The 24167-nt window shown below is 36.6% G+C and overlaps 2 protein-coding genes across 3 annotated transcripts; one reads left to right on the top strand and one right to left on the bottom strand.

Moving 5' to 3' along the window:
• Window positions 1–583: 583 nt before the first annotated feature.
• LOC121956769 (apoptosis regulator BAX-like) lies at window positions 584–10036 on the bottom strand. Its single transcript, XM_042505147.1, has 6 exons — window positions 9781–10036; window positions 8982–9012; window positions 6059–6223; window positions 5160–5298; window positions 3357–3461; window positions 584–2414 (listed from the first exon to the last, which is right to left on the bottom strand). The coding sequence occupies exons 1-6, from the start codon at window positions 9806–9808 to the stop codon at window positions 2277–2279; spliced, it is 606 nt and encodes a 201-aa protein (XP_042361081.1). The 5' UTR covers window positions 9809–10036; the 3' UTR covers window positions 584–2276.
• A 754-nt stretch (window positions 10037–10790) lies between these two features.
• Window positions 10791–21441, top strand: LOC121956672 (proteasome activator complex subunit 3-like). Of its 2 annotated transcripts, none has more exons than XM_042505025.1 (10): window positions 10791–10913; window positions 12140–12172; window positions 12461–12524; window positions 13434–13538; window positions 14251–14302; window positions 14441–14556; window positions 15453–15521; window positions 18488–18610; window positions 19088–19174; window positions 19886–21441. In XM_042505025.1, the coding sequence occupies exons 3-10, from the start codon at window positions 12510–12512 to the stop codon at window positions 19964–19966; spliced, it is 648 nt and encodes a 215-aa protein (XP_042360959.1). In that variant the 5' UTR covers window positions 10791–10913; window positions 12140–12172; window positions 12461–12509; the 3' UTR covers window positions 19967–21441. The 2 variants fall into 2 exon arrangements, with proteins under 2 accessions (XP_042360959.1, XP_042360960.1); XM_042505026.1 differs by having other exon boundaries at window positions 12461–12547.
• Window positions 21442–24167: the final 2726 nt, after the last annotated feature.

Raw genomic sequence — 24167 nt, 5'->3', positions numbered from 1 at the left:
GGAAAAAAATGTCCAACAAAAACCCATCTATAATTATAATTATATTATACTGAGAATCATTTTGGAGAATTATCATTTTTAAGCACTTTTTTGGGTCATTTTCTTGTTTTGTTTATTTTTCTTTTATTTTTTTTTTTCCTTTGGTTTAATTTTCTAATTTTTTACACTTTATTTTTTCCCCCATACAAAAAGAAAATTTAAATCAAATTCAAAATATATATTTAGAAGACATAAATAATCAACATATCTGCCATAAAAATAAAAAAGGAAAGAAAAAATGAATGTAATGGCCACTAGATTCTAGTGATTAGTTAATCTGTAAACATCATCTGTTTGTTAGACTATAACAGGGCAGTATAAACAATCTTATGTCAAACACATCCTCAATATTCTTTGTTTTGTGAGTCACTCTATTTATTTATTTTTTATTTTGAGGTAATTTTCCTGTACTTTTTACAAATGTTTTATTAGTTTTTGTGTAATTTCCTCTTAAGTTGCTTATTGCCTTTTAGCTATGTTTTTAAAAGACATCAAGCCAATTTTCTCAGGTCTGAAAGGGTTAAAGAGATCTGTTAAAAAATGAAGTGTTCATGTGTATGAATATTCATGAAACCTATAACGATGGAGGTCAACTGGTAGACAACTTTCATGAGTTTAGTTTAGTTTAGTTCTCTCTTTTCAGATCTTTTGCATTGATTACATCTGAATCACAGTTTATTAATCCCTGGCAGACCGATTAAAAAGCTGTCCTGTCTTTCTCTATGACACACAGTCTCACTGCTGTTTTGTTGTGCCCTTCTTTGTACAGAACACGTGAACAAGCTGCCAGGGCTACCCCGCCTGCACCCGACATCAACATGACGTTAAAAAGGTGTTGTATTCTCTTATTAAATTGTGTTGGAATGAAAAATATTTTAAATGTCTAGCAAATTCAGAATTTCACATTTGGATGTTAACATAATGACATTTTGAAGACTTTGGGTTTTATTCTCCAAAACTTACAACTAAATATTTTTGTTCAAGATGCCGTTAGCGTGAGACATTTGGAAGACTTTGGATTTTGGTTTCTTCATAACAAAAAAATATCAAAAAACGTCATCTGTTGTCAGTATTTGACATCAAATTGAGGTTGCCAGTAGGCGTTAAAAAATGAATGTCGGTCACTTGACGCCAAAACCTAAATTCAACAAAATAAAGACATCTGACTACATTGGTGGCCAGTAACAATATGATCAAGAAACTGGGATTTGGGCTGTGCGGTGATGCTGAACGCTGGCTAAACATTCATAACATCAGGATGGTCACATCCTGTGTAAAGGCACACAGATCACGTGTTAGCACCTGATCACCGCTGCAAACTGAAAGGGCCTTCACACAGAAAACTGGGTCTCATTCATGAAATGCTGGTAAATCTGTGAGAGTTTAGAGCTCTACCTGCACTGGAGCAGCCAACAGCAAACTCAGAAACACAGGTATTAAGATGATTTAAATAACCATTTTCAAATCTACACCCAATCTAATGCTTAAATCTGCTAACTGCAAACTAATTCAGCTAAATGTGTTTTATTTCTAATCTTGTGTCATGTTTAACACCAAATGAATTGGAATTTTGTGTGTGTGTGTGTGTGTGTGTGTGTGTGTGTGTGTGTGTGTGTGTGTGTGTGTATGCATTCCTTATTTACATTTACACAAGCACTACGAACGGTCAAAGGCAGTAATACCGATGAGAAGATTGGAGCTACTAAAATCTCGATGAATGCCAAAATACGCGTTAATCCTTTCTGTAAACAGTTTACCCACAAATTAATTCCACTTACGTTTCATGAATGAGACCCCGCGTTTCCATTTTTGGGGTTTTTCCCTCTTATACTTGCTCTGTGGCAATCTACAAAGAGAATATCTGTTTGACGTGACACAGTACATCCATAAAAAAAATGTGAGCTATGACACATTTCAAGTTTTCCAGTTTGCATAGATGACTTCAGAGAAGGCAGAAAAGTATGTGAGAGGCACGTCAAAGTTTTGATCATCCCATGGTGATGTGTGATCAGGGCACAACAGCATCTGGGCTCTTTGCTGTCATCACATGATGCCTCTGAATGATAAACACACAGGTGTAAACAAGCTGCAGTCAGGGCAAATACCAGCTATTTGGTAAACGCCTGGACTGAACACAAAGGGGACCTGGGTCTGGATTGTGCGTATTTGTGTGTGTGTGTGTGTGTGTGTGTGTGTGTGTGTGTGTGTGTGTGTGTGTGTGTGCATGTGCCTCAGAGCTATTTGGTCAGTCTCCAGGTGATGACGCTTCCAAGAGCCAGCCCGGCTAAGAAGATGAGGAAGAGGCCGTAGTTGTGTGAGCTCATCGCTGACATGCTCTGCACAGACGCCACCGCCAGCTCCGAGAAACTGTTGATCTGTGGAGAGACGGCTCTGGTCATGATGAGAAAACAACTCCCAAAATCGGTATGGAAAACATTCATACAACTATATGGTCAATGTGCTTAGATTGCCAAATAGTTGGATCCTAAAGACGTAACTGAGGACTGTTTGCACTTATTCATTCTAAAAGAACAGCAACAACTGAGGAAAATCCAACACTACATCGACCATAACTGTAACTTTAACTGGAGTGACTTTATTCTCCTTGTGCTGGACAGTGTGTTGTCCTTTCAAATGCCTTTCAAAAGTATTTAAACTGTTAAACCCTGAGCAAATTAGTGTGGTTTTCTTTTTCAGAAACATAGTTAGTAAGGCAATGAGATACTTGGTAGGACATGTTTCATAAAAACTGCAAGAAATTTGTAGATTTAAAAGAAAAAAAAGCTAGGGAAAATGTCTAGGGCAAAAAAAAGAAAAAGCTAGAGAAAAAAAATAAAAATATATAATTATCGTAATTACTTATTTACAATAATGTTTTTTGAGTCATTTCCTTTGTTGCTGCTCATTGCCTTCACCCCATGTTTTTGAAAATGATTGCAAGCCTATTTGCTCAGGTTTCAAAGTGTTAAACATGACCCATTGGACACTGGTGGCTAAGTTAATCCATTTATAAATACAATATTATATGTTGTCATATTGCCTAATACTAATTTATTCTGTAATTTGAGTTAAAAACGTGTCATAATGACAAATATAGTGCAGCACGTTTGCATGAAATCAAAGCGGTTCAAGTTTCGTAAACCGGACCAGACAGGCAATACTGGAAATCAACCTAACTGCAGTACTTTTCTGCGGTCCAGGCAAAAATGAAATAAATACAACATTATCTGCACAGTGAAAGTAAATGAACAAAGGTCTCAGTGTTCTTAGATTATGGAATTAAGGGAAGGAAGGAAAGACATGAACACCCAACATACCCATCCTCCATGTTCCCGAATCCAGCCGAGTAGATTGTTCTTGAAAAACTCCACAGTCATACTGAGGATCTCCCTCACTGACTGAGGGAGATGAGCCTCCACCATCTGATGAATAACAACAACACCAGGTTCAGACAGAGTGAAGCTGCAGCAGAATTCCTGTGGAAGCTTCATATTCATCTTTAAAGCTTTGAAACACATGCTTCCCCACTACTTTTTGTACTTCTTAAATCTAAACTCATATAATCTTTGTACACAGTGACAGACTAGCTATTTGCTCCATATTCCCCCAAATCAGAGCTGAAAAACATCATTCTCTTATATGCAAAGGAACTTAAACTTTGACACTCTTCCACTATTATGGCTTTTTAAATGCCTTATTTCACATCTTGTTTTAATGGAGTGTGAATCTTTTTTTAAATTGTACTTCCACACCATGTTTACTATCCTGTATTTGTAATTTTAGCTACTCACGTTGCTATTATTGTTTATTTTCTGTGGTTTTATTTCTATTTTAACAGTTATTTTGCTTGTTGATTGTTTTTAATGTCCTTGTTGATGTCAGGCATCATTGAAAATGTGGGTCTTCCTTGACTGATCTCCCGAGTCTTAAATAAAGTTTGAATTGATATTAAAAGGTAGACAGATTTTCGGCCTGGCTGTTTATTAGGGCCAATATTTTTTGCAGATTATCTGTATCAGTGTTTTATTTTAATGATCAACAATAAAATTAATTAATTAAAAAGTGCAAAGAAAGTGTCAGCATGGGAGGATTTTTTTTAACCTCAGGGAGATATTATTATTTTTTCATTTTTTATTTAAATTTTCACTTGACTTTATAAAAAAAAAAATGTTTTAAGTCTGTATATGATGAACGTTTCAGTTTTGATAAAACATTTGCTAAAGGCGTTTAAACAAAGTTTTGTGTTGGAGTTTAATATATTCCAAATTCAAAATTTTGACACAAAGATTTTCAGTTTTATTGTAAATGCATATCAGTTTTAAATATCGGTTATCAGTCTCATTAACTGCTAATAATGATGGGTATCAGCATCGGCCCTGGAAAACCAATATCGGTCGACCTCCAAATAATATGAGTGACAATGATGTTTTGACGTCATTAGGACCTGCAGTGGGTAACAGGCTGAGCTATCATGCCATAGACCATTAAACTACAAAAATATCAAAGATCAAGAAAATGTCAAATACTACTTAAAGCCTGATATACACTGTGTGATTTTGGGCTGTCCCAGATGAAAGACAACCTGAAAGAAATGTGGCAATATCTTTGGTTGTGGCTCTAAAATGGTCTAAGATTGGTCTACTAACCGACCAATAGAAATGCAGCATGAAATGGCGCACTGATCAATGCGCCTCTGCTAGTTAATGCTAAATGCTAGTAGATGCTAATACTTACTTTGAGCTCTTGTTGCAAAATTGGTGTTCCAGGTTGGCAAAGAGGCCAACCTGGAACGACCATGTCCACATTCTCCTCCTCTTTAGACTTTTTTCCACACACATAAATGCCACTAAAGCGACACCTCGATTCATGCTTGTTTACATTTTTCTCTCACCACTACAGCGGCGTAGATGGATGACGAACGCCAAAAATATTTTGTTCTTGCATACTGACGTTGATGGACATATAGGTCATATTCTGTGATTGAGTAGGTGAAGTCATTGTACATCAAACTTGATATGCACTAAACTTATGAGGTTGCTTAAATCTCACAGTCTGTAGGACGCTTTATAGTTTTTTCATGAAAATTCATTCTGATCTGCAGCAAAAAGAAGTGAACCAACCTTGACAGCCAGCCTGCCCGCAACATAAAAGAGCACCGCGATCCTCTCCCAGCTGATCCCCTGTTCAAACACTTTATTTGCCACTTGCTTAAAGCGCTCCCATTTATTTTCGGAGGGACAAGCCACCCCGTCTATCGCACTGCAAAAGAGACACAAGACAAAATGGGGGCAGTTTAGGTTTTTAAAACTTAACAAATTGAAGAGCATCAACATCACATATAACCCGCTGCTGTAGGTGTTTGCAAAATTGTACCATGAATGCTGGGATACACATGATACACAAAAGGCGCGTTTCCACCACATGGTACCGGCTCTACTCTACTTGCTTTTTTCGGTTCTCCATTAGGAAAAAGTACCCAGTACCACCTCTTTTAGTACATGCTCTCCTGGGGTTCGAAAAAAAAGTTGACAGGGTACTATAAGGTACTAAAAGGTGATGTGGACACAGTGCAGACCACTTTGTTCAGAGAGAAACGTCACTGCGTCATCATCAATGTGCGTCCCGCACGGAATACACTGAACAGCGCAAACCCATGCCCGCCATTTTTAAACAGCCAAGCTTTTGCAGCGACCGTAGTTTTGTATCATTTTTTTTTTCTTTCCCAAAATGGCAAACAGAAAGATCAATCACGCCACGGTCAATCAAGGACGCAAACGTTCCTCACCTTACTGGCCGATGAGCGTATCTAGCGAGTGCGAGTCTGTGTGTATGTGTCGCACAGAAGATGACGTCACGACAGTTTCATGCTGCATCGCTATAATGACCAGCTACACTGAGGCGATACTTTCTTCTAATGGAAAATGACCCCCAGAAAATTACCCGATACCAAAGGCGAGTACAGTAGAGTAGAGCCGGTACCATGTAGTCGGAACGCGCCCTTAGTGCCTGACAGACTCACTCTTGGAACTCCTGGTCATCTTTGACTCTGTCGCCGATGATACGGATCATTATGCTGAGCTGGGTCACCATCTTCTGCTCCTGCTCAGAATTGACTTGGACAGCCAGCGGGGTGAGTGGCGGGATGTCTTCTGAGGGCACGTCCTTCAGCTCCTCCTCTATGACGCTGAAAGAGAACAGGATATTAAAGGCAAAGTTCACTGCTTTTTTTTCCTTTTACATGCCTGTATGCCGCTTTGTGTCATTCTGTGTCCCCTCTCCAAATTCTCAGCTTTTTGCTGGCCCATGAATGCAGCACAGCTGGAGCTCTCCATGAGTTCTCTTGTTTCCCTGCAGTTTGTGACTCAGGGTGGATGATTGATCTGTGGATCTGTTCAGAGCCGATCAGATCGATGGATGAGAGAAACCTAGAGTTTCAATTTTTTTTCTTTTTTTCTTTTTAAGATTATATTTTTGGCTTTTAGCTTTTATTGGATTAGACAGCTTAAGCATCACTGGGCGCTTTAATATCACACACACTCGTATCACTCTGCACACAAAATACTCTTTTCAAAATCAGGCAATAAAAACATTACACATTAATATTATTTTCTACTTTTATTGACTTAAATGTTTTAACTAACATTGGTTCTAACCATAAATATTAGTTATTAATTAAGTTTAAGAATTTTAACTTTTAACTTTAAATGCCATGGTATTGTCATGTTTTTAGATGAAAAAAAAAACCAAACAAAACACAAACAGTGAATAAAATATTACAAATTAAAAAACCGAAAAATTCTGGCAAAAGCCCAGAATGATACCCAGAGGAAATATAAAGCATGTTTTTTTTTCTTTGATGGCTGTGGGATAAAAAAAATGCAGTCTGAATGGGATAGAGTTGTGGAAAAATGAATGTAACAGTTTAGTTTACACAGTGTATTTTAGACTTATTGTAGGTGCTGAGATGGAACAAAACTAAACAAAAAATACACAATCTTGCAGAAATGTATGCCATATGCATGAACACAACACACACCAGAAACTATCAAAAAATGTAGAATAAAAAGAAAATGCGCCAAACAGTCCCTGGTTTACTGTAATACTGCCCAAGCCTCTCGGGCACAATACTACTTCCTGCTGTGATTGTGCCCAGAGCCTAAAGCTGGGCACTTTAAGCCAAAACATGTTCATTTTCTTACCACATTAAGTGTTTTTGTGCCTAAACATAACCACATCTACATAATGTATAAATGTAATGTAACCGTAGTTTGCAGAAATGTTCAATGCCAACATTTTTTCTTGTGACTGGGAAAAAGCTCTGTTAATGAAACACATAAACATAAAATAAAAAACGATGATATTGATTTAACTGCATCCTGCAGTAACAGGAAACCATAAATTGCCCGCAGGGAAACACCCATTTCTGAAAAAAAAGCATCTCACACATCAGTGACCCTTTTCACTGACAGTCTTCCAGATATGAGTCATGCTACGACATGTGTTACTTCCTGTAAGAGCATCAACTATTACTGAGTGGTAAAACTGAAACTTGCTTTAAATATGGAACTTAACATCGCAGAGTACAAAATATTGCTTAATAGGCAAAGTGAAGGTAGAACAAACAACAGATGACTCATATTTTAGTCGCACTTGAGATAAACTGGACTGAGGAAATGTGTTTTAGGTCAGTGACACTAAATTATTATTTTCACTGTTAATAAACCTACTGATTATTTTACAAGTTAATCATTTGATCTTTAATATGTCAAAACAGAAGAAAAAGCACACTAAAACTTATCTAAAGCAACAATCCAAAACTTTTTGTGTCTACGAACAGCAGCATAGCCTCACAACTGAGAGTTGTTTAAGTACTTTTACCTGAAACATGGAGCGATACTGAATTTCTTTTACTGCTCTCAAAAGACTTTCACAAAAAAAGGATATTTAATACTTGTGATTCGGACTTATGTTGGCTAAAAAATATTAACTAACAAAAGAAAGAAAAGAAGCCTTTCACACGTATTTACACCTCTGAACCCTGAGCAGATTGGTGTCATTTCTTTCAAAAACATGGGGAGATGGCAGTGCACAACTTTAACTAGCAATTTTAATTACATATGTAAATAATGTTACAGAAATAGTATTACTTTTAACCACTATTTAAGTCCCGTTTTTTTTTTTTACTTTCTCTTTTTTCTTTTTGTTTATTTTATGTAAGTTTTTAAAAGAGTTGTAAGTTTTCTTGTACTTTTTGTACTAATTTCTTGCTATTTTTGTCTCATTTATTTTCTTGTTGCACATGTTTTCAAAATGAAATCAAGCAAATTTGCTCAGGCTTCAATAGGTCAACAACAAACAAACAAAGAGAAAACTAGGGAAATTGTCTAGAGAAAAAAGGTAGGGAAAAACCATATTTATAATTATCATAGTTAGATATTTAGAATTATGTCACAGAAAGATTATAACATTTTTACCACTTTTTCAGGTCTTGTTTTTTTTTGTTTTACTTTTTTTCTGATTTTAAGGTAATTTTTTTGTACTTTTTTATACACTCTTGCTTTTGTTTTGGGGTTTTTTTGCTCATGTTTTTGAAAGAAACCAGACAGTTTGCTCAGATTTCAAAGGGTTAGAAAAAAAAAGAATCAATGATTTAAACTGCTGCTAATTCATTTTTATGTCATTCATCTTATCAATTAATTCCAGCTGTAATTTTGATATATTGTGGACCCATCCAGATGTCATCACTCAAAGGCAGGAAACTGACCTTTTTTACTTGTTCAATGATAAGAAATGATTTTGACTGATGGCTAGAGATAAATGTTCATAACTGATCCATTAATGGGTTATTTCTTTATTTCACAAAACTGAATATATTCCAGTTTTGAACTGCTGATTGAACAAAATCATTCTTGGGCTATTGAACCTTGAGATGAGGGACTTACTTTTTAATGAGGGCCTCTCCTATCCTGGCATCTGAGGAGAAATACACAGCATTAGTGCAAATTAGTTACAAGTTTAAAATCATAGAAAGCAGCATTATAACTTGGGGCTGTCGTCTATGGAGGACTAAAATTGACAAAATCAAAAATAAATAAATAAATAAAAATGCCAAAAATAGCTAGAAAGATCTTTATTTCGAACATGGCAAATAAAATAAGACAATAAATAAAAATATGAGCAAAAACAACAATATCAGATACCCACTGTACATACTCTGTAAACAAACATAAGTATATCATGTCCGAAAAAGGAATAGAAGGAAGTAAACACTTCCACACACACAAATCCTACCCAAAATTACAAAATGTATTTAATTTCCCATTTCATTCTCCATTTTATTTGTCAATTCATTAATTTTAATTTTGATTGGCTTATTTATTTAAATGAATGTGAAAATCAATAAAAATCGCTAAATAAAATGGAAATTAAATGGGGAAAATGAATAAACTGATAAATAAAACTGAAATATAAATGGGAAGTTCATAAAATACTGCCATTCTTGGCATTTTCATTTATTTATTGACACATTTATTTATTTAGTTAAATATATATTTATTTATCGTTGATTTTGTCAGTTTTAGTCCTCCACAATCTGCAGGAAACGGTAACAATGTTTCCCTTTATACAACGGACAGTCGCGGACGGTCAAATAATGTAGCTATTAAATAACCACAAACGACAACCTCGAAAACTTTTATTAGACTCGACCTAGAAGCAGTAAGGAGTACTTTAAAAGCTTACCGGACATGCCGTTTCCTTCACACGCCATGGTTCACCGGAATAAATAATTAAATAAAACAAGTTTGTAGAGAAAGTCTGGTTCCCTCAGAGAGTGCTCCACTTCCGTCAGTGACGGTAAAACTCCAGGTGATAAAAAAAAACAGGCAATAACACACTGTCAATTATAAATGAACGAAATTCAGCGAAAAGATAAAACAAACACGAACCGAAAGTGCTGCTAGTAGAGTCAATGCGCGAGGAAAAACTACAGGGCGGCGCAAAGCGACTGTGCGAGGCTTAAATACATCCGTGTAGCAACCGAAACTGTCAACATGTTGTGTACGTCATGGACATTTGTCCCTTCTCTGTGTACATCTTACATAACGTGAAAATATTCATATGTCGCTCGCTAGATCTTCACAGTACGTATAGCCTTTTTTTTATCCCATAAAATGTATATTACATATGTACATTACCGCCGATAAGACTTTTAACCTTTTTAACTCCTTTTGAGTTTGGGGTGTGGGTTTTTTGTTATTTTCTTTTTATAATTTTGAGTTTTTAGTGTATTTTCTCTGTTTTCTTCATTTATTTTATATTTGTGTTTTGGGGTCTGATGTTTTCTTTCTTTCTTGTTGAATTTCTTCTGCACTTTTACACTTTATGTACACGTTCGTGACTTTTTTCTTGCTTAATATATTTAATGCAGGACTTTGTGTTGAAACAGAGTATTTACTTGAAAGAGGCTTTAGTAATTTATCCAATTAAAGGACCTGAATACTTCTTCCACTACTGTCCATAACTAAACACTTGCCCAGAACAGTTGACAGAAAACAGAGAAGGGAAGGGTTGTGGGGGAGGGGTTTGCTCGATTTAGTTACCGGCGCTGTTTGAAAGGGCGGGTCCACATCGCTCTGATATTACTTCTCGCTCAGGGCTGCTCAGGGTGAAAAAACCAAACACACAATTCGTGTCGCTTTCTGATAACGTCAGTGGCTTGTGGACGCGGTAGTGGCCATAATACATGTGGAGTTACTACTCCTGCTAGAGCGCATGATACAGTGAGGGGAAAAGATTGAATTTGAACCGTTTTTGGACGTTTCTTCCGCGCGATGTCATCTCTTCTGAAGGTGGAGCGCGAGCTGAAGACCAGGGTGAGCTGTCACTAACATCAGCCAGCTGCTGCAGCTGCTGCTCGCTGAATATGTGGGTTAGATTTAGTCAGAGTCCTCATCGTCAAAGCTGTTATTTCAACACAACCAAGCCTAAAAACATGAATTCACACATGTGAGCTGTTCTCCACTGCAGCTTCAAAATTCGAAATTCACTATTTTCCAGCTTCAGTAAAGGAATAACGTTATATCTGCAGTGCCATTCTTCATATTACAGCCAGGCCCATAACTTATTACAGATATATAGGTATCGAGATTGGATTCAGGCCGACATGCCGATATATAGCAACTAATTTGGCCGGTTTTTTCCTCACTTTTTTCGTAATCATTCATCTTTTCGTTTTACTTATTTCTGTGTTTTTTTGTTGTTTTTTTTTTGTTAATTAATTAATTAAAAATTATACGACTTCTCAGGTCAGTCTAGCCAGCTGGGGAGGGAAAGGGTTATAAAAAAAGAGTATCAATACCGGCCAAATTTGAATAACTTACGGGCTCATATGGATGAGATGCAGCTATGTGTATATGCTTTGTTATTATACTCTGCAGAAAACTCAATACAAACTTTAACACCCAAAACAGAGAACTCGTACTGCCGATAACCATTACCAATATATCCACTTTTAACCCTGCCTAATTTTTCATCAAGTCTTTTCTGTAGTTGAATTAATGTCATATTATGTATACACTTACGAAATACAATGCTTTTCAGTGTATGTAATATTCAGTCAATGTGCAAAATAAGAAAAATACTTAAGGGTTGATGTTTTGTACATGTTAACTTTTTCAATAAAAAAAAAAAAAGATTTGTCAAATCGGCAGAAATCAGCATGTCACTGATTCCACTATTTCATTTCAAAACTAATATCCACAGATACCAATCAAGTCCTCTGCATCCCTAGTGAATAGCCAGATAAATGCCAAGAGATTGAAGTACAGAAATGCCAAATATACGCTTTGAAACAGTGTTCACGAAATGAAAATGGCTGTAAAATGTCCTGCTTGATACATTTCTTGTTTATTTGGGATTTTTAAACACTCAATATTAAGCCGATAGTGGGTTCAGCCTCTAAAATCCTGTATCGATTAGGGTATAGTTTCAATATTCACAATTGCACAAATGCACTCTATATGTCTCACTTGCTGGACACTGTTAAGGAATAATGAAGGAGTATAAAAGGTGTTCTAACTGCACATCAATGTGTCGACAGGTGGAAACATTCAGGGAGCAGATCAGCAGTGAGGTGAGTATTGACATGATCCAGCTGAGCCGACATTTCCTCTCACAGTTTGATCCTCTCTTTTATTGTGAAGCACTTTGTAACTTTTGTAACTTTGGTTTAGAAAAGCACTATACAAATAAAGTTATTATCATTATTATTATTATTATTATTATTATTATTATTCTCTTTCTTTCTTTTATTTCTCTCTGCTCCCTGGTTTAGATTATGATTCATATTAGATTTTTAAGCAAAAGTTCCACTTTTTCTTTATTTTAATCGTAAAATGTTTTCTTCTGTTTGCTCTCATAGGCTGAGCACCTGGTTGCCAGCTTCTTCCCTCAAAAGCTCCTGGAGTTGGATGATTTTTCTCAAGGTAAGTGGCTAGCTAAGTGGCTAGTGTCCTAGCTGATGTGGTGACACTAGTAAGCGATATAGCCATAAAATAATATTTTTTTAAGGTATTTTTGTGATAACAATATTCTTCAGGATATGACAGAAATACTGAAAATATTTTATTATTTATTTCAAGAACATACAATTGAAACAAAACAAGTGTTATAGTTGTATATGTCAAACACAAATGTGGTTTATTGTTTATTATAAGGATCTCTATTAGCTGACGCCTAAGCGACAATCTAGTCTCCCTGGGGTCCAAAACAACATAACATTACATTACAAAAACAACATTAATAATGATAACAATAGTAATCAATAAAATAATAGAATAAGTAAACAAATAAATAATAATGATATTAATGATAATACAAAAATACAACTACTTTAACAATAGTAATTTAAAGATAATAATAATTAATTCACCATCAATCAACCATTTTAAATAAATAAATATATTTATATAATATGTATTTATATTTACTTAAAATACTCAGTGACAACAATTCAGTTCTTTAACTTGTAAACAACATTAACTGGCACAAACATACACCTGCATTGTTACCATGACTACACACACACACACTTACAAATATGTATATATACTGTATCTATCTATCTATCAATCTATCTATCTATCTATCTATATATATATATATATATAAGTGCTGGATCCAGATATTCTGGGGTTCATTAATTTGGTAGGTATTTGGTATTCAATTTAGGTGTTCTTTTATTAACAGGTTTGTTAATATGTGTTAATGTACAGAGCAGGTGAATGGGTGAATGGGTGAAATGTGTCTATTATTTTTTTTGGCTAATGTCATGTATGCATTTTTTTTTGGACACAAGTACATTTTCGACCTTTTTTCATGCCGTCTTCAAACAGGAGCCGATCCTCAACGTGAAGGACCTGAAAGAAATCCACTCAGAGATCAAGTTCAGAGTCCCCGAGTCCGTCCTTTTCACCAACAGCCATGATGGCGTGGACACGGTAAGCAAAAACAAGAAAACATTGGTGAATCCCAAAAATGAATGGGTACTAACAAAATAACCAATGGTAGATACGAGCAAAAATAAGAGAAATTAGTGATTAGTGTGTCGTCTCCTGCATGAGACCCAGTGTTCCTGAAAGCATCTGAAGCGAATAGGCAAATCGGTAACTGGATCTAGGTTTAAATTCGATCAGCTCTGCTTGGTTTTACTGTTTGAGCTGAGTTTGAGGAGAGAAAGAGGCTGCTCTCTCTTGATCCTCTTCAATACTCTTTGTATCCGAGGAGGCGGGCATACCATATGAAAATGAGGCGGTCGGAACAACAGCCTGAAGGCTATCAGGTATTTTCGCTGGCAAAAAAATTGGCAAAGTATCCCTTTAATAAATAAGTTTAGGTCTTATAGTCCCTACAGGTTTTCTGACATTGTTTTGCCAGACCAAACACAAGTTAATTGCATTCTACGTGACATTAAAAAGGTTTTAATCCTTTGAAATCCGAGCAGGTTGATGGGTTTTTTTTTTTACAAATACCAATAATACCATTTTGCTCATTGCCTTTTTTCCAATGACTTTTTAAAGACATCTCACCAATTTGTTCAAGGTTCAAAGGTTTAGATACTTGTGAAAAGTTACTGAAAGCAATGCAAGAAAAGTTATGTCACTCCAGGTTTCAAGGGGTTAAAAATCCTTACATTTAATTTGTGTGCTGCAGAATACGAAGAAGAGGAAACTAGAAGATGGAGTTGCTGACGGGAGCTGTCAAGGTAAAAACAAATAATGAAAATTCAAAAAAAGATTAATGCTGCTGGGCTTGTATTGATCCAAATTTTGGAGCATCATGACAAGTGTGAAAGCCTGAAGCAGCAGAGTTTGTAGAGTGTGGACGCTGTGTTTGGTTCCAGGGGGAACCAAAACACTGCTGATGCCAGAGGAGATGCTGAAATGTAACACCAAGCTGGTGGACCTGATCGAGCGAGTCAAACCAGAGATCAGGACTCTGATAGAAAAGTGTAACACAGTGAGTCTCTGAAGACACACACACACACACACTCACACACTAAGTAAGTAAAATTAAAATGTAAATAAAATAACTTACATTGTTCTTTGATTAGAGAAAAATAAAATTAAAAAATAAATACCATCCGTCTATAATCTGTCTCCTTCACACCTGAAAACACGATAAAAACAGAAGTATCTTCAACTCTAAAGGAACAAGCGGGATGGTGACTGTGACTTTCTTTTTTGCCATTTTTTAGGGCTGTCGAACAATTAATTTAAAAAAAATCCCGATTGATTGCAAAATTTCAATAGTTAATTGTGATTAATCACATTTTTTAATCACATTATTTTAATACAAATATTTTGAATTTCAAGACACGGTGAAGCAATTCTTATCACATTGTCATGATTAGGTATCAAATGACAACAAAAAACAGTATGTGACTGGGCGTGTCTGTAAAGGGGAGACTCATGGGAACCCACAGAACCAGTTTTCATTCAGATATCTGGAGGTCAGAGGTCAAAGGCCCCTTGTGAAAATGACCATGCCGTTTTCATCAAAACGTAGCCTAACTCTGGAATGCTATTTGGCTCTACAGTCTGCAGGAGCCTTTGAGGTCCTTTAGCCCAGTACAGCCTCTTACAGACGGGAACATCGGCTGGCGATTAATGCCATAACAAAAAACGAGCCCAAACCAAACAGGCAAACACACACCAGAGCTCATTTGAACACATCCCAATTGTTTGGTTTTTTTTTTGGTAAATCTAAAATACATTTTCTGTTTATTACACCTTTTAATTCTTCCTGAGCAAAAATCATTTGATGAGTTGTGCCCCTTTGCTTTCTAAATGTCACACTGTTGACCCTGTTTGTTGAGAAGATCCATCCGTCACCTTGTCTCTCCTCTGTGTCAGGTTAAGACTTGGGTCCAGCTGCTCATCCCCAGAATAGAAGATGGGAACAACTTTGGAGTCTCCATACAGGTCAGACCTCACTGCATGCTTCATCTGGAGCTATGGCTGTGCAGATTTCAAAAACAGACATGACGCTACAAACATGGTGGTGAAGAAAAGAGGCTTCTGTAGTAATTAGCACAAGTGCTCAATTTGGATGTCAGTATTTGCTGAACATTTGGAGTGATGGCTCTTTTTTTGTAAAAGAAACCATCCAGATTCATACAGCAAAATTAATAGATCTTTGCAGCCACAGATAACATGAGTAGGGCTGGGGCGACGCGTTGGTGTAATCGATTACGTGAATACGTTGATTCACGTAATATGTGTCGATGCGTCGCAGCATTTCACACAGCACGCGTCACTAGAGCATGAGCAGCCCCGGGCGTGTTGTTTTTTGTTTCGGCGCCTGTGTATCACGTCAGAGCGCGCACACTGCTCGCCTGAGCAGCGCTCGTCAGGCGTGTCTGAGCTGCGTGTGAGCCGCAGCACAACTAGAGAAACAGTGGCCCGTTTTTTTATGTGTGACGCTCACGTTTGTTGACTCTATACCACTTCATGCTGCAGTTTTAGTATCTTTCTGTCACACAGATAAAGAAATACAAAGATGTTTGTTTTACCTCAACTTCCTTGCTTCTCTTTCAAAACAAAAGCTATCTGACTGTGTCTCTGTGGACAGAATGCCATCAATTGCTGATACAATGCATTTTATTTTGAAACATTTATAGGACCGGATTGTCAGCTGTGCAAAAGCTTGTATAACTTCATAAATAAGTGGAATATGCGCTTATAAATATGAAAATACAGCACTCATATCCGCAGGCAGCGATATGCCTTAAGCCCCAGTTAGGCTGGTCTATTTTGATGCAGAAAGGATGAACTTGTTATAATTATTTCTGTTAGAGAAAAGTTATAGAGTTTTTCAAATTGGACTAATTTGACTGTAAGATGTTTTGTTGAACTGCTAGATTTGAGGTTTGTTGCTGTAACAAAGAGTAACTGTTTTGTTACTCCTCCTAAAAGTGACTTGAGTTTTACATTGTTTTATTTATTTTGCTGTTGGATTGCTAAATGTAGATTTCACTGCATTCCTTTTGCTTGAATGGAACAAGTTTTTATTTTAGAGAGACTTTATATCAGACTGTAAAACACAGATTACCAGTTAAGACTGGGCTATTTTTTGTTGGAGAATAATGCCCTGCAGAGTATGACAAATTTTAAAATGTTAGTTTTGGTAAATTCATTGTTATATAGATTGAGTAAGAAAAAAAATTGTTAGATAAATAAAAAAATAATCAATAGATTAATTGAAAAAAAAAATAGTTAGGTGCAGCTCTAAACACGAGAAGTTTTTAGTCAGACATCATGCGATCTCTAATGTGCAGTGCAAGGTGTGAAACTCTCTTTGGACCCTGTTCTTACTTTTTTTTAATAGTAATCATAGGAAACACATCTTATCCCAGTCTGTCACTGACTTTTTTTTATATATGTAGAGCGAGACAGACTGTGTCCATACCAACAGCAGGTCTTTTGAACTGTGATTTGACAGGTCAGCAAATGACCTATGTAATTTGGTACCAGTTGTAGGTAAAATGCATTAATTTGGTTCACTTTCCATGAATTCATACCAATTTAATCGTAATTCATTCTGGAATCAGCTCTTGTAAAGCCTGCCAACTACTAAACTAGTGTGAAAGTCGAGGCCATGTTAAGTTGGGCTTCTACTCCAATATATTGTGTAACAGGTCCTGCTCTAGTTTTTTTTTATTTCTACTTGTAGGTATAGTCATTGTAAATTGTCTAATATCAATTAGATTTAACCCTTAGGGACTGTTTGGCACATTTTACGCGTTTCTCATTCTTACTTTTTTTTTTTTATCATTTTGGCTGTGTTCATGCATATGGCACAAATTTTAGCAATATGATACAATATGAAACGATACCAAGTGATGCAATACGAAACGAAACGAAACGAAACGAAACGAAACGAAACGAAACGAAACGAAACGAAACAATATACTTTATTGTCCCCGTAGGGGGAATTTGTCTAGGACGCATTGCTACAAGCAATAATCGCACCATTACATTAAAAATACAACAGTCTGAACAAAAACATTAGATGTTCAGTTGCACATAGTCCCAGTTAAACTCATTACAAATGGTGCACACATTGCACATGACACCTATTGCACTTACACAGTAATAAAAACCCATATTGCATACTCCCACTAATAAAAACCACCATGAGACTATAGAACTCACAGTTATTCAGGCAGCATTGTTTAAAAGTTTAACTGAGATAGGAGCAAGAGTTTTTTAAAACGATTGACTTTGCAGTAGGGGACTCATACTGGCATCAATGCCAAAAATGGCATTGAAAGGGTTAAAATTTTAAAAAATTAATGAATATTTGATATTTATGATTAGTACTGATGTCATATTAATATGATATTTTTTAAAGCTTGACTTTGGAAATCGCATTTTGTGCACTGAGCGATACATGTGTGTAATATGAAATCAGGCCCTAAAGGTTAAGGTCCACCGCTCTCCCATTTTTTAACGTAATACAGACCAGTGTAAGTCAGCACATCACTGCAGGACTGGATCTCATTGGCTCTCCCCTTAATGGTCCCTTCTGCTCTGGATTCTAATGTTTTAGTGAATGGAGGCGTCTTTTGCAGTTGTTATGTTGGACAGTAGGGAGCAGCACTGACACGTGTTGCGGTCTGTGATCTGACTACAGTGGGGTGAGTTCTGTGGCTTTATAGTTCTCCAGCTGACACAGAACAGAGAGAGGAGGCGCTGAGCTGGGATTTGAATGTAGTAACTAAACAAAGCCCAGCTGCTGCATATTATGATGCATTCATATGATTGCATGAAGAATATTGTGGAAGTTTGTTAAAAACTTCACTTTCAGGATTTGCAACTTTCTGAAGTCTGTTTCTAGGTGTTTTTGTCCACCCTGTCTCAGTGTCTGTGTGTCTCTGTGTCTGCAGGAGGAGACAGTGGCAGAGCTGAGGACCGTGGAGTCAGAGGCAGCGTCTTACTTGGACCAGATCTCCAGATATTACATCACAAGAGCCAAGCTCGTCTCCAAAATTGTCAAGTACCCTCACGTGGTGGGTTGCACTGGTGGAATGTAAATTAAGTACATTTACTCAAGTACTGCACTTACGTATGAATTTGAGATGCTTGTACTCTACTTGAGTATTTTCTTCTCATGTCACTTTATACTTTTACTACATTTTAGAGGGAAATATTATACTTCACAGGAGTTTATAAAATTGTTATGTTTTGGAATAAACAAAATTACTGACAAATTTACCAAAGTATGGTTGCAACAGTTAGTTAATCAGCCTATTGACAAAAATAAAATAAAATACTTTTGAGGTTTTTTGGGGTATTATTTATTTTTTTAAAATTGTATTTTTTGTGTTTTTAGGCGGGGGGGAGGGGGGCTTACCTGATTTTAGAATATTGAGGGTTTCTTTTGTGTGGGACGGTATTTTTTTTTACTTGAGTAACATTTTCAATACAGAACATTGACCTGTAACAGAATATTGTATTAACTGTGTGTGTGATTGTTTGCTCTGCAGGAGGACTACAGGAGGACCATTTCAGAGATCGACGAGAAGGAATACATCAGTTTGAAAATCATAGTTTCAGAGCTCAGGAATCAATATGTGAGTGTTAAAATCTCTTAAAACTGTCGTCCACACAAGCTGCAATGAAATAGAGAAACAACTCTGCAATGGACCCCAGTTCAAGTCTGACAGGGTTGCATTGCAATTTAAAGGGATATTATACTGTAGAAATTTTGTGGCTAATACACAAAATTTTGCAATGTTTTCGTAAGCCAGGTTTCAACCAGTAGGGGCTGTTTTGATAAATGTTTAAGGGTTGTTTTTGTTTTCATTTTCTTGACCTATTGAGGGTTTTTGGGGGTGTTATTTTTTTCCTAATATTTTTTCCTAATTAAAAACAAATAATAATTTTAAGGGTTGAGGATGCCTTTCTTCCATTTCTTATCATTTAAAATTGTGGGATGTATTTTTTTTTCTTTTTCTTAAATTGAGGGTTGTTTTTCATATAATTTTGGTTTTTTTGGTAGTTTTTTCCCCTATTTATTTTTTTCTTTCTTTTTGGAAAATTGAGAGTTTTTGAGTTTGGAAGTGCATTTTTATTTTTAAAATAATTATGTCTTCTACTAATTTCTTGCCAAATAGCTCATTGCCTTTGTTCCCAAAAGATATCAAACCAGTACGTTCAAGTATTAAAGGTGTAAAATGCTTGTGAAAGGCGTCTGAAAGCGCCACAACAAAACTGACGTCGATCCAGGTTTCAAAGGGTTAAGTCGAACGTTCATTTTTTAAATTTCTGTTTGTTACTTTCAGGTGATTCTTCATGATATGATCCTGAAGAACATTGAGAAGATCAAGAAACCCAGAAACAGCAACTCTGAAGCTCTTTACTGACAAACCCCTACAAACACACACACATACACACACACACACACACACACATATACACAAAAACATCAGCTGCAGGTCAAACAATAATTCTAGCTTTGATTTGGGAACATCTGATGTTTTGGGGTTTTACAACGTCAGGATAATTCATAACGTGTTAAATGAGATGCTGCCTCTGAGCTGATAGTCTGCTGCTATTCAGTGATGAAAACTTCAACATGAATGGTGCTTGCTGCTCTGTGTGGAAAACCCCAGCTGTGTGGCTCCACAGTGAGCTCGAAGAAGCTATAAAAATGCATTCGAGAAAAAAAAAACTTGGCCTAAGGTCACACATACACACATACATTTCAGCTGTTATGGGATCCTCCTCCATGTTTGCTTTTGGCTTCACTCTGTAGTCATCTACATGCTTTCACGTAACCTTCAGTTTCCGGTACATGCTGCTGTTACAGAGACCACCTACGTGGCCTGCTTCCCATATGTTCCCTTGGGACCGAGGCTCACGGATTCCTGCTGCTCTCTCTTCCTATGTGCAGTTCTGCTCTAGTGGATGCCGGACCTTTCCCAGGATTTCTCAGGGGTTTCTTTTTTTTGCTCCATGTTGCCTTACCCGCCCAGGGGAGGTTCCCTTTGTCTAGTTTTTGCCCTGGCCTCTTGAACATTTTGGGCACACCGCTATCCAAGGAAAAAAAAAATGGATTTTTAAGACGCTCAACTCCACCCAGTCCTCCCCCAACTGGCCTGAAACTGTCAGGGGACGCCTCTTGTCAGATAAGACGCAGACTGCTTTCCTCAGTGCGTCAGAGAGCAGCTGCAGTTCCTCAGACGCAGTGTTTTAGTCATCCTGACAAACAAGGATTCATGTACACCGTATATCACATGTCTTCATTCCTCAAGGAGAATTCTTGTACTTGACATGAAGAACATTCGTTAATTCTCCCAGTGTCCTTTTCAAATTTTCCCTCTGTCCCTTTCTTGTGAACATGGCATCTCAAGAACACGGGGGATTTTTTTTTTTTCATTCGGCATAAACATTCACTTGGACCCAACAATGAATCGATTAGCTTTTGATGGTCATAGGTCAAAGGTCACTCTGACTTTGCCTGTCTCGTTCTTGTGAGTGCGATATCTCAAGAATGTTGAGGGATTTTTTATTTTATTTATTTGGCACAAACCTTCACTTGGACTCAACAATAAATTCATTAGCATTCAGTGGTCAAAGGTCAACGTCACCTTTGACTTTGCCCCTAATTCATATGAATGGGATATCTCAAGAAAACCAAGGGAATAATTTTAAATTTGGCACAAACGATCCCTCTGACTCAATTAATTAATTAGATTTTGGTGGTCATAGGTCAAAGGTCAAGTAACCTCGACCTTGTCTGTCTCATTCTTGTCAATGCGGTATTGAAAGAACACTGAGGGTTGTTTTTTTTGTTTTGTTGTTGTTGTTTTTTAATTTGGCACAAACATTCAGTTGGACTCAACAATGAACTGATTAGATTTTGGTGGTTATAGGTCAAAGGTCAAATAATTGCGACTCTGTCTTATTCTTGTGAATGCACTTTGACACTTTTTTTGTAATCTGGTACAAATGTTTATTTTGGACTTAACAATGAAATATCCAGTTTTTTAAGGTTCAAAGTCACCATGACCTTACATCCGTCTCATTCTGGTGAAAATGACATCTCAAGAACACCTTTAGGGAATGTCTTCAAACTTGATACAAATGTCCACTTGGACTTTACAATGAGCTGATTAGAATTTGGTGTTCAGAGGGCACCGTGACTTTGCATTTACCTCATTCTCGTGAACGCAGTATCTCAAGAAGGCCGTGAGGGAGTTTCCTCAAATTTGGCACAAATATTTATTTGGCTTCAAGAATGGACTGATTCGATTTTCGTGGTCAAAGGTCAGGGGCACTGTGACCCCAAAACACATGTTTTTGGCCTTAACTTAGAAGTCATAAACTAATTAGCACAAAATTCAGCACAAATGTCTGAGAGGATATAATGGTGAAGTGATGACATTTGTTATCCAAAAGGTCAAAGGTCAAGTTCACAGTGACATCACTCAAAGTCATAATTCAGGAACAGAGGGGGGGACATTTGGTGACATACTGAATTGGTGACTGTAATCTTAAAACTGTGTTGATTGTAGAGATCTGTGCTGCGGGGGGGAAGAGGTGTGTGAAGCATCCACGTTTTTTACAAGCATAGATGTAAACTGTGCATGTGCAACTTGACTGGTGCACGGAGGCATACAACAGTGACACTTGGAGATGCTCAAAAACAAAAGTAACCTTGCAGGATGTTTGTTGCTCCACACAATAGAAACGCACACCAAATAATGTTCCTACATGTATGTCTGTTTTGATCACGCAGGCTTGAACCGGAACTCAAAATGTTTTGTCAAATCTCATGTTTTTGAATGCAGCAACTGCAGTGTGTCTATGGTTTCATACATCTGTTTTTATTATTATTATTGATGTTTTTAATTAAAAGCCCTGCACAGCCAAATACAGGTGTTTGCATCTAAAAATTGTTAGTTTTAAATAAATGATAATTTGGACTCTTCAGTTTTCACCTGTTTTATTACGCTATGATAATAGGGTTTTGTATTTTATTCAGCCTGGTGCTTTAAGAAACCTTTTGCAACTTGACAGTGCAATGGAAAATGACACAATAAAGTTAGCAAACATTTGTAAGTGCATGCAAAATGTGTCTTTTATGTTAAGTTTTTTTTCATGAACAAAGTGATAAAGGACCAGATCTCTGTGCATGCAAGTGCAGGCTTTAACTCAAACTAACTCATAATTTGAAATAAATAGATAAATTGTAATGAAACCCCTGTAGCCTTACCTCAAAATCATCATAGGTACAGTCACAGTCAAGTTTCACTCTGTTCCTTCTTTGAGGAACAACTTGAGGTCTTTTCATGGTCATTCATTGAGTGACCAGGCCCCATTCTCTTTGTGCAAAGTTCAATCAGATTAAACTGATGTGCAAAATCTGTCCAGCCTTCCACCGCGCCTCAGAAGCAAACAATGTCGAGGGAAACACAGAGAATGAATTTTATACAAAAAAATGTACAACTTTTCAAAACATCTCCTTGATTTGTATAACTCAGACTTCCAAAGCCTTGTTTTCTTTTATTTCAGTGGAATTATAGAATGTACCGAATGATGATAACATGGACTTAGAAAAACTGTGTGTCTGTGTCTATCCTTAAATTTTCTGTTATGTTTGATCCTGAATAGTGTGTCGAATTTCAAATAAAAAGTAAAAGCCATAATATGAGTCTGTGACTGTGTGTCCCAAATGCAGATACTGGACTTTTTGCCGATATGTCAGTATTCAAGAACTCATTTGCCCAATAACTGATATCGATACAGCAGGTCTTTTTTTCCCACCTAATGTTGGTGATCAAGTATCTTCTGTGGTGGAACTGACATCATATTCTGCATTCTGGCTCACCAGCAGATGGAGACATAAAATGCTTTTCAGCACATGTAATATTTATGATTTTTACAAAATATAAAATATACATCAGCTTAGAAGTTGATGTTTTTTAGAAGTTCAAAAATTGATCAGCATGTTCGCTAATTACAATATTTCATTTGAAAGCCAAAACCTGCCAATAAACAGCAGGCCGCTATTATTCGTGGATTCCTATTAACTTTGCATAAAACTGTTCTGTAATATTCTTTTTACCCGTTAAAGTTGAAATCTCAAAGATTTCCGTTGTGGCTGATTTGGCGACAAAGTAGCTATTGTTGGTAAAAGCGACTGCAGTTTAACACTTTAATTCACAGGGTTCTAGGATAGCCAACTAAATCATGTTTTAACACAGAAGTCAGATGATAATTGGGAGTTTTTCATCAAGTGAACAGCCGTGATCTGATTTGATGCTGCGCATGGCATGAAAAAATGGTGGTTGCAGTTGTGCTTTGTTCACCGATAAACAGTGCACTACATGTGACTACTTCATAATAAAAGTCAACACATTTTACCAATTAAATGATTTTGATATTTAGCTGCAGCAATAGGAATAGCTGGATTTTCATCAGCAGTTTTTGCAATTTTTCCAACACCAAGTTCATAAATCTGCATTTCAACAATGCAATACTTTTATCAGTGGGTTGCAGGCTCAATCACCTTTGTGTTAAGTAATTTGTGAACAGATAGGGACTTTCTTTCAGAAAGAA

Source organism: Plectropomus leopardus, chromosome 17 (assembly GCF_008729295.1).
Source record: "Plectropomus leopardus isolate mb chromosome 17, YSFRI_Pleo_2.0, whole genome shotgun sequence".
Taxonomy (NCBI): domain Eukaryota; kingdom Metazoa; phylum Chordata; class Actinopteri; order Perciformes; family Serranidae; genus Plectropomus; species Plectropomus leopardus.
Note: the sequence above shows the minus strand (reverse complement) of the source record. Positions and strands in the feature narration are given on the sequence as shown.